Source organism: Apaloderma vittatum, unplaced genomic scaffold (assembly GCF_000703405.1).
Source record: "Apaloderma vittatum isolate BGI_N311 unplaced genomic scaffold, ASM70340v1 scaffold6552, whole genome shotgun sequence".
NCBI lineage: Eukaryota > Metazoa > Chordata > Aves > Trogoniformes > Trogonidae > Apaloderma > Apaloderma vittatum.
In genome coordinates, this window is record NW_009705161.1 from 1 (window position 1) to 9,756 (window position 9,756).

Consider the following 9,756-nt stretch of genomic DNA (forward strand, 5'->3'; position numbering starts at 1 on the left):
AAAAGGGAAAATTGTCCTCAGAAATACTTGGGGAGAAGGCTGGTGGTGCCAGGCAGAAATTCTGATTTCCTATGTAGTTATCAAGCAGAAAATGAGTTGAGTTAACGCGATGTCTTGAAACACATTTTCATGTGGACTTCTAAGCAGAAATGAAGAGCACTCACACTTTACACAGATATAAGAATAGTTGTGGGGGGGTGTATAGCACTTTCTATGTTGGCTGAATTAGCTCTCTGAATATAATGACACACTTAGAGCCTGAGCTTTAGGGCACCCCATAGCAGTTGCTTCTTTGAAAACTGCATTTTAAGTCATGCTCTGGATGATGTTGTATTAAAAGTTGCTGCGATCTGTTTTGTGGATGTTGTTGGCAACTTCCTGCTTTCACTTGTTACAGTCATTTTGGTAGTGGAAAAGTGTCAGATGGATCATCCTTAGGTGTTTCTATGTAATGTAAAATAAAAACGGACAAAGGTGAACACAAAATATTATGCTTATAGGGTGTGCTAGTTAGACAGTTATGGAAGGGGAATAAACTGTTTATCTGCAGGAAAGCTGCAGTGTAATCTCTCAGGTGTTGCCTTTTTGTCTTCCAAAAAGAGTTTAAAATGCTGACACTCAAAAATAATTTTTTTATGGCATTACATGGTATTTTTTTTGTCCTATTTCCATGCTACTCAATTATTAATACCTTCTAAAACATGTACAGTAACCAAAAATGAAAGCAAACTGTTAACTTGCATTAAAAATTTTGGGCATTAGGCTTTTTTTTAAGTACTGTGACTCACTGTCTTATTTTCTTATCTACAAGAAACACATGTGCGTACTGGCATACCTCAGAGCACTTAGCATACACATGCGAAACTGTTAATGCTTGTGAGCTATAAACACACTTTTCTGGTTTTGCTAGAAGTGTTATTGTAAATGTAAGATCCATAAAATTATTTACACTTGCTTATGAACTCTCTTAGATATAGTGTTATTGAATCAGCTCTGTCATTCTGGAGAAATACTTGAATCTACCATATTAGAAAACTTCATGGGTTTATGCAGAAACTGATTCTTTATGCTGATTAGTTTTTTTTCTCCTCTAGAGAAATTTAACTTTATGTGCAGTTTAAATGTATGCACCCTTTTTAGATTTAAGGAAGTGATATTGTGTGAAAGTTATGAACCTAAGACGTATTAAAAAAAAAGCTGGTCACACCATTTTTCTTTAAATACAAAGGGTGGTTTTTTTCCCAGTTTCCTGTAAACCTTGTAAATAAGTAAGGAAAGGAGTGGGAGAGCACTTCCCCTGTACAGATTGTGTTAAGCTTTGTACAGAATACTTGAAGGCACATTCTGCTATGTTTTGGTAGGTATTTAGTATACTTACACCACACCGATGTAATCACTTCTTTTTATAGAATGGAGTGATAGAATCATAGAATGGCTTGCGTTGGAAGGCACGTTCAAAACCATCTAGTTCTGTCCTGGGCACGGACACTTCCCACCAGACCAGGTTGCTCAAAGCTTCATCCAACCTGGCCTTGAACACCTCCAGGGATGAGGCATCCACGGCTTGTCTGGGCAACCTGTGCCAGGGTCTCACCGATCAGTTTTCTCACTGTCAGTTTTTTACTGATCCTTGTTTGTGGTAGTCTGTCTTCCCTCAGTCTTCAAAATTTCACTGTTTTATTGTGCAGTGGTTTGATAGATATTCTTATTTTGTCTTTTTTTTTTTTTTTTTCCTGTATTTGTGAAAATTTTGGTGCCCAGTGACAGGGCAATGATCACAAACAGGAGCTTCAACCTAAACAGAAGGAGAAACTTCTTTACTGTGAGGGTGACAGAGCCCTGGCACAGGCTTGCCAGGGAGGTTGTGGAGTCTCCTTCTCTGGAGACATTAAAACCCGCCTGGACGTGTTCCTGTGTGACCTACTGTAGGGGATCCTGCTCTGGCAGGGGGGCTGGACTAGATGATCTTCAGAGGTCCCTTCCAACCTCTGTGATTCTGCAAATAACTTCTGTTTCGGGAACAGTTACATCCTTTTTCAACGAAGAAGGATGTGAGTTCTGTGAAGATTTATCTGGTTGTGGAGGTCATTTGACATCAGTGGTCCTGCCTGCATCAGATTGTAGAAAAGCAGTGTGATTACATCCAATTGTGACAGATGTGTATTGCTTCTAAAAGAGGGCTGCTCTTGTGCTTCCCTCTCATGTACAGAAGGAGTATCAGCGTCCACACAATATAAGTGAACTCACCTCAGTTAAGAAGTGCCACCACTGTTTCTGTCCTGGACCAGGTCACTCGCTGTGTGGCCAAGCACATCCTTTTGATGGTGAAACCTGGTGGGAGGGGGAAGAGAAGAACGGTTCAGGGTAAGGGTGGAAGGAGGGCACGTGGGCAGGATGGATGTTCTGGTGATACTACTGGATTATCTTGATCACAGCAGATGGGAAACACTAAGAACTCTGCAGGTGTCGATGTGTTTTAGGACTTAGCATCCTAAATTAATGCCTTTCCTTATGTGCTGCGAAGGCTTGGCTTTTTTCTGTAAGTCTTTGCAAGGCAGCCATGGTGCGCTGCTCTTAGAGTAGATGAACTACTCTGTCATCGTCTGGTGGCTGTAGGTACTTACTTTTCTGGGACTAAGTAGGTAGGAATGAGTGTCACTTCAATTAGATAGCCCTGCTGCTTAGCAGACACGGATTACCCAACACTGAGCATTATCCTGCTGGCTAATTGGTGAGGCAAGTGGAGTTACAGATCTCTGCCGCTGAGACAGGTGGGCCAGTGTGACTGGTGCTCCGTGTACGATCCGTGCACGTAGTGTCAGGACGTGATCTTGGAGGCCTTGCTTTTTCTCTTGCTGTTGATACTGATAGAACACCGAGAGCTTCCAGCTGCTTCTTTTGAATGTGTTTAATTTCTCTCTGCCCCCCAAGGGAGTGCTGAAAGCATGGGCAGTTATCAGCTAGCTTTTCCTGTAAACAGGAACAGTTTAGGGAAGCACATTTCTTCTGTTTCTTTTTATGACCTGGGTGAAGAACACTGGCGTTAATTGTAGATAAGCGGTAGTCTGATTTCAGTTTTGCTTCTTCTTAGGTCCATGCTTATATCATCAGCTATCTAAAAAAAGAAATGCCCTCTGTATTTGGAAAAGAGAACAAGAAGAAGGAACTGATCAACAGATTGCCAGAGATCTACCTTCAGCTGCAAAGGGAATACCATATCTCAGCAGGGGACTTCCCTGAAGTCAAGAAAATGCAGGTAAGATGGTAGATTACAGTCCTACTGAGATAATATTGACTTTCCAACAGGATTGCCAAATTGGAGAAGGTAGGACAGAGTGTCCTGGCATTACAGTTTTGGAAGGAGTGACAGTCAGTCGTGTGTCTGTTACAGGGGTAGCAAGACTTGGAAGCAGTACAGAACAAAAAATTGGTAACTTGCTTAGTGTGCATCCACTAATACACAGGACTATAGAAACTGCTGTAAGGAATCAGACCCTTCTGTCCTTTAAGTCAGTATTTGGTCCCTGAGAGCAGATGATAATAAAGGTTTTGTGCAAATAAAATGGCAGTGTATACTTGGGGATTAAGGTGTTTTTTGTTTTTTGTCCTAGTTGTGGGTATTTATATCACTTTTTTAATGGGATCATATACTTGTATGGGTGAAGGTATCCTCAGCTGCATATTGTTCTCTTTTAGCCTGCTCTGTTTACCAGTAACTAATAAAGGCAATGTGTTACCTGAAAAGTCCAACTTAAACCTCTGAAAAGGATGCCTTTCAGTTTTTTCTTGTACTCTTGCATTCATATTCTCTGAAGAGAGTAGTTCTCAATTTATAGTCTTGCTGTCCCTTTTTGAATACTTTTTGTCTCTTGTTCCTGTTTTAAACTTCGTGCCATCTTACTACCAGCTTTCCGTCACTTTCTATCTTTTCGTTTCTGTTCTCTGATTTGAGGCGAGTTGCTTGGAGAGTATCCTAGGGAAGAACAGCTAATGCTGTGTTAGCAGTGCTTTTCAATTTATGCCTCAATTCGCAACTTTTGGCTCTCAGATCGTAGGCTTCTTAAACAGCCTTTGAATTGGAAGACAATTCAGATTAGAAGCTGAAGAATGTGAGGTCAGGACGCCTGTGGTTTGGTCTGACCGTGGGCTAGTCGTGAGAGTGATGGAGGACGTTTTCCAGATTGACACTTGTTTATTGTTCTGACAATTTATGTGGTACACTTACACTGCTAATCATAAAGAGGGATGACTGGTTAACCTGTCTGTAGGGATGCACAAGCTTCCTTTATGAACTAAAATATTTATCTTGAGAATCAATTATTGGTATGAGACTGTAAATTATAGATGAAGCACAGGAGCTGTTTCAGCCAGGTTTTCACAGGCAGGATTGTTGGAAGGGTTTTATGAGTTAGGCTTTAAAAGAGGGTTGTGTGGAAAAAGTTGACTCTTTCTTCCCGTGCCACTTCTGTTGGTGATGTGAAATGAGAACCGATGACTTGTTACTTTGAATGTTGAAACAAAATTCCAACAGAACTTTGTCAAGCTAATAGTCCATATCATTAAGCCTCAGCAGCAGATAGCAGCAAATATGAACATGAGAGATCAGTCATTTCTGTAGTGAGAAGCAGAAGTTTGAGAAAACAAAATTGTGTCAAAACAGATTGCAGGTTTGACCTTGCTTTCTGAGATTTATTGCATATCATGAACTTGTACTGATCAGTTGCTGTAAAACAGGTGACTGTGTATAAATGTCATCTGAACAGAGTGGTGGTTGTTGGATGGCATTTTTTCCTCTATGAAATCTAAAGTTCCGTGCTGCTTGCGTGTGCTTCCAGTTCCTTGGGTTCATGTAGTTATAGCTCTGATATGGATGGGAGCAGCTCCCTGAGGTGATAGATGTAATTTAAAGCAGTTTAGCACCGTCTTGAGAGGAGTTTGGGAAGGGAGAGGTTGTTCAATTGGGTGTTTTTAACAGTTGCCACTGTAACTGTCTCTTCTCAGCTAGCATTTTGCATGTAGAGATCATGTAATAATTGCCTAAAGCATTTTTGAATTTCCAGCACACTGGTGTAAACATGCTTGGACTTGTGTTGGAGTAGCACATATCACCTAGTTAAACATCTCACTAAAGTTAATAGGAGCTTATGTACAAAACTCAACAGGGACCATATGACCTCATGATTTTTTGCAGCATTTCTATAAAAACACTGCTATCATCCCATCTCAGTTTTTCTTCATTGCTAAAGGACACTTGTTCATGACCTAACCACAAACACGAAGTTTAATCTGTAAAATCAGATCAGTCTTGCAAACTCTTTGATTTATTTTTTACTTTAAATACTTGCATAAGTGCTAGCAGGAGTGAGGACTTGCTTGCTTTCTTTGATGTTTGGAAGAAAATCACCATTTGGAGGTTGTTGGGTAGTATTCATCAACTGTCATGTTTCTATGCGTTGCCTTTTTGAAAATTGTATTGCAAACGTAATTTAGTAGATGAGCTCATACACTGTTGCAAAATTGTCTTGGTGTGTTTGATCAATATGTTAGGTATGTGGTGCATATGTGTCAGCTTTGCATCTTCCAAGAGGAGTTTCAGTTATGGAAAATGCGCCTCGCAGATTATTTTAATTCCAAGCCCGTCCTTTAACCTCTTCACTATGTTGGAAACGTTTCTAACTACTGTCATTGAAACCTTTGTCATTGACAGGAACAGTTGGAGACTTGTGACTTCACTAAATTTCATTCTTTGAAACCAAAGCTGATTGAAGCTGTGGATAACATGCTGGCCAACAAAATTGCCTCCCTGATGAACCTGATCAGACAAGAAGAGAGCAATATGCCCACAGAGATCGTACAAGGTGGAGCGTTTGATGGCACCATGGCAGGACCTTTTGGTCATGGATACGGAGAAGGTGCTAAGGAAGGAGCTGATGAAGACGAGTGGGTTGTTGCCAAAGATAAACCTGCTTATGATGAGATTTTCTACACTCTCTCACCCATCAATGGCAAGATATCTGGGATTAGTGCAAAGAAGGAGATGGTGACATCTAAACTACCCAACAGTGTTTTGGGGAAGATCTGGAAACTTTCAGACTGCGACGGTGATGGGATGTTAGATGATGAGGAGTTCGCATTGGCAAAACATCTTATCAAGATTAAGCTGGATGGGTATGAACTGCCCGGCACGCTGCCTGCCCACCTCGTGCCACCATCTCACAGGAAACCTTTCCAGACAGCAGAGTGAAAAATACAGGAGGAAGAATGAAGAAATCTTGAAGCAAACTTGTTGAAACCACCAAAATTTGAAGTTAAGCTTAGACCCTTAAGCCTCACAGCACATTTCGTGCAGGTTACTGGAATTAGAAGCGTGGCAGCAGGGAAACATTTGTGTAGCTGTCCCTGCTGACCCTCACTCAGACATGCTTATCACAAGTGCCTTGTATAGATCTATCATAAGGTGAAAATGTTTTTGCAGTCCTGCTTCTGTGTCTTGCTGCCTTTACAACCATAAAGCAGGAAAGACCATGTTTTAAAATACACACCGACCTTCACCAAACCTAAATATTTATCAACAGCAAGTTTCTCCAAATGATACTAAATAGTGCAAGGAAGCCGTAAATGTTAAATTCACCTGCCTATACAAGTAGTGTTTTCTATGCTAAAACCATAATTTAGGCATCACGTGAATGTCAGCATCTCTGCAGTTTAAGAAAACGCTGATATAAAAGGAAATTTTATTTTTGTTCATTTTATTATTGAATAGGAGGTTAGAAAAAGAGAGAAGACTAGTGGGGAGACTTTTAAGTGCTCAGAATAGGAGAAGACTTAGTTTTAAAACTTTACTGATTATAGCTCGGACCACAAAATTTTAAAATGAATATCTGTCATCATTGTGTCTTGTTATCTGAAGAACTACTTCAGTTTTATACAACACTGTATACTCAGTATTATCATTAGAAGGACTGAATCTCCTTTGTTCCTTGGACTTGCAGTTTCTTTTGAGGTTTCAGTTTAGCTGCTCTGCAGACAACAAATTCCCGAACTGTTCAAAGTGACAGCAGAATGTTTTCATAAGCTAAAAAATAAAGAAATCGTGTTTCCATTGAAATCAAGCTTCGCTTTCTGTTAGGAAAAGGTGCATTGCTCAAAGTCAACTTCTTCAAAGCACATCGAATTGTCTCGGGATATTTTCATTGGTATTTAATTTCTATTTACAGGTAATTATAGTTATTTCTTTATATTTTTTTTATATATTTTTAAGAAAAGTTTTTAACTCTTTCTTTCGCCAACATGTAGCTGACAACCGCAAAATTCGATCCCCATGGTTGCAGATTTGATTGCTGAGGAAGGTAACAGGAATCTTTACACTGACTGCAATAAATGACAGGCTGGATCCCTCCAGATTGTATTCTTTTGCTGAAAACAGTCCAGGAAAGGGGTGGATGCATAATAAGCATTCATTTATCTAACAAAACAATCAAAGCTGGACATATTGACTGCTTTCAACTGGTTTTTATCAGTACCTTAAAAGGAATGCAAATTTTTGGCCCTGTGAACTTGAGTCTTTCAGGGAGGGCCAGCTCTTTTCTGAAATCAGACTTGGCAGTCAGTTTTGCTCTATGCATAGAGCAGGAATTGACTTGTATTCCATTCGTAGTATGAAATACCTTACACATCAAAAGTACTGTAGTTTTGAGCACTTTTTTTTTTTAGTCTCAGTGAATAGTGGCAGTAGTGCCTTCTGAGTAGGTAATGGCGGAAGAACACCTTTACCTTGCCAGGCTTCTGAGTCTGCATCAAAGATACCCTGGCCTAGTTGAATCATTCTTGAGAATCCGCTTGCTTTTTAAAAAGTCTTAGGTTTTTCTCTTACCATTTAAGCGTACCAACTTTATTTCTATTAGACCTAAAGTCAGAGCCAAATTAGCTGAAGTACATTGCTGTGCACTTTAGTAGAGCTGTGAAACTCAACCATGAGTCGACCTGTGTGACTGTACATCTGCAGAGTAACTGATTTTCTATGTAATTTATTTTTGATTGAATAAAAAGCAGTCTGTAGACATTGCAGTTGTTAAAAAAAAGGGCTGTGGAAGTAATAATGTGTGCTTGTTTGTGTGTGCTGCCTGCAGTCAGTAACAAATTCATACACTAATGACCAACCTGACTAGCTTGGTAAGGAAGCCACCAGGAGAAAGAAAGCAAGTTTGCATATTGTGACTACTGTAGTGTGGGCAAAGCTTAGAAGATCTGAGAAGCTGCTGATCTTCCGACTCTGCCTTACCTTGCTCATGAACAGCGCAGGATTCTGAGGGTGGTTTGAGTTCCCACTGCGTGTAGCTTCCAGGGGTGATGCTCCAAATTGCGTTGGAGCCGTGTGATCCCATACCAGTAGAAATACCCTCCTTCAGTGAGAGGAGCAGGATAGTTTTTCAGCGATTTTATTTTATTTATCTAGATTTATTGGTAGTAAAATGGAGAACACAGCCTTTTCTGCAGTCTCTCTAGGAGCATGCTAGGTAGGGCTTAGGAGAGACAAACTGAAGTGTGCCATTTTGATGTGTTAAAATATTTTGTCTAGCTGGGTTTGAAAGGTTTTGCTTTGTTTTCCTTTAGACTTTGAAAGGAGAATGCATGAAGCATGTCTAGAAGTAGAGATGGATTTTATCTGTTTATCTGGAGGAAAGGAAGTGTTTCAGAATGAGCATGCAGAACTACACTCATAAATGTATTTCTGGCATCATACCTAGTTGACAGGAATAAAATACGTTTCATATGGACTTCAAACAACAGCTTCTTGCACAGCTAAACTGATATAGTAGGTTGCTGTTGCTTAGGAGAAGGTATCTCTTTTGAAGAGATCCTGAGTGAGCAGGATTACCTTCTCTCTTGAAATTGTGCTCTAAATTGATTGTGGGAACAGCAGTATGGAGTTCAGTTTGACTATTACTAATATCTGTGGAAAATAAGACCTCAGATGTTGGATTCATTGGCTCTTTCATACCTAGAATTTTGATTATACTCCCTGTGAGACCGTTCAAAACTGCCAGTAATTCATCCTGTGAAATTCCTGCCTGCTAGTGTAGTCCGCTGCCACAAACTGAAGCAGACACTGCTGCTTTTACCTCTTCAGTTACTCTGTGACAGTTGTAATTCCCAATGCTGATTCTGCACCCGTGGAAATTTATTAGAATTCTGTTGTAGATAGGATCAGGAAATTTGAGGCTACCTCTCATAACCACACTACAGGACAGCGAGAGCCTTTTAAAAGCTGTAACAGCTGGAAAATGGTGAGTTTTTAGGTCCCCAGTTGTTAGCTGGGGATGGTATGGATTTGCGTGGAACCTGGTGTCAAAGCAGCAATGCCTGGTCCCTGACTTTCAACAAGGACGTTCTCCCCCAGTACTTGAAATGTGCCCTCTTCTTCTCACTTCCTTCCTTTCACAACATGCACTCACTTTGATGGCTCTGTAGATTGTCAGAATTCAAGCAGAGTTTGTACGGTTTGATGGTTTCTGTATAACTTAGCACTGAGAAAATGAACATGAACTTGGTTTTCTACTTCATGTGCTCACTTCTTGGAATATTTTTGTTAAATACTGTTTTTTCACTTCAAAGGCACTCTAATTTTTGAGCAAAGGCTTGATCTGCGCAGTGTGTTTCAGTTTGTCCAGCTAGGCAAACAAAGTTGTAAGTTCATTATTGTTGCACTTTTATTACACAATAAATTCCTTGCAGATACTGTAATATATTTTAATA

The 9,756-nt window shown here is 40.1% G+C and overlaps 1 protein-coding gene across 1 annotated transcript; it reads left to right on the forward strand.

The window, feature by feature from the left end:
• Positions 1–3,091: 3,091 nt before the first annotated feature.
• On the forward strand, positions 3,092–6,244 carry LOC104270816 (EH domain-containing protein 4-like; the record flags this gene model as incomplete). Its single annotated transcript, XM_009865287.1, has 2 exons — positions 3,092–3,256; positions 5,708–6,244. Coding segments are annotated over 2 exons (702 nt in total), but the record flags the coding sequence as incomplete, so codon positions are not given.
• Positions 6,245–9,756: the final 3,512 nt, after the last annotated feature.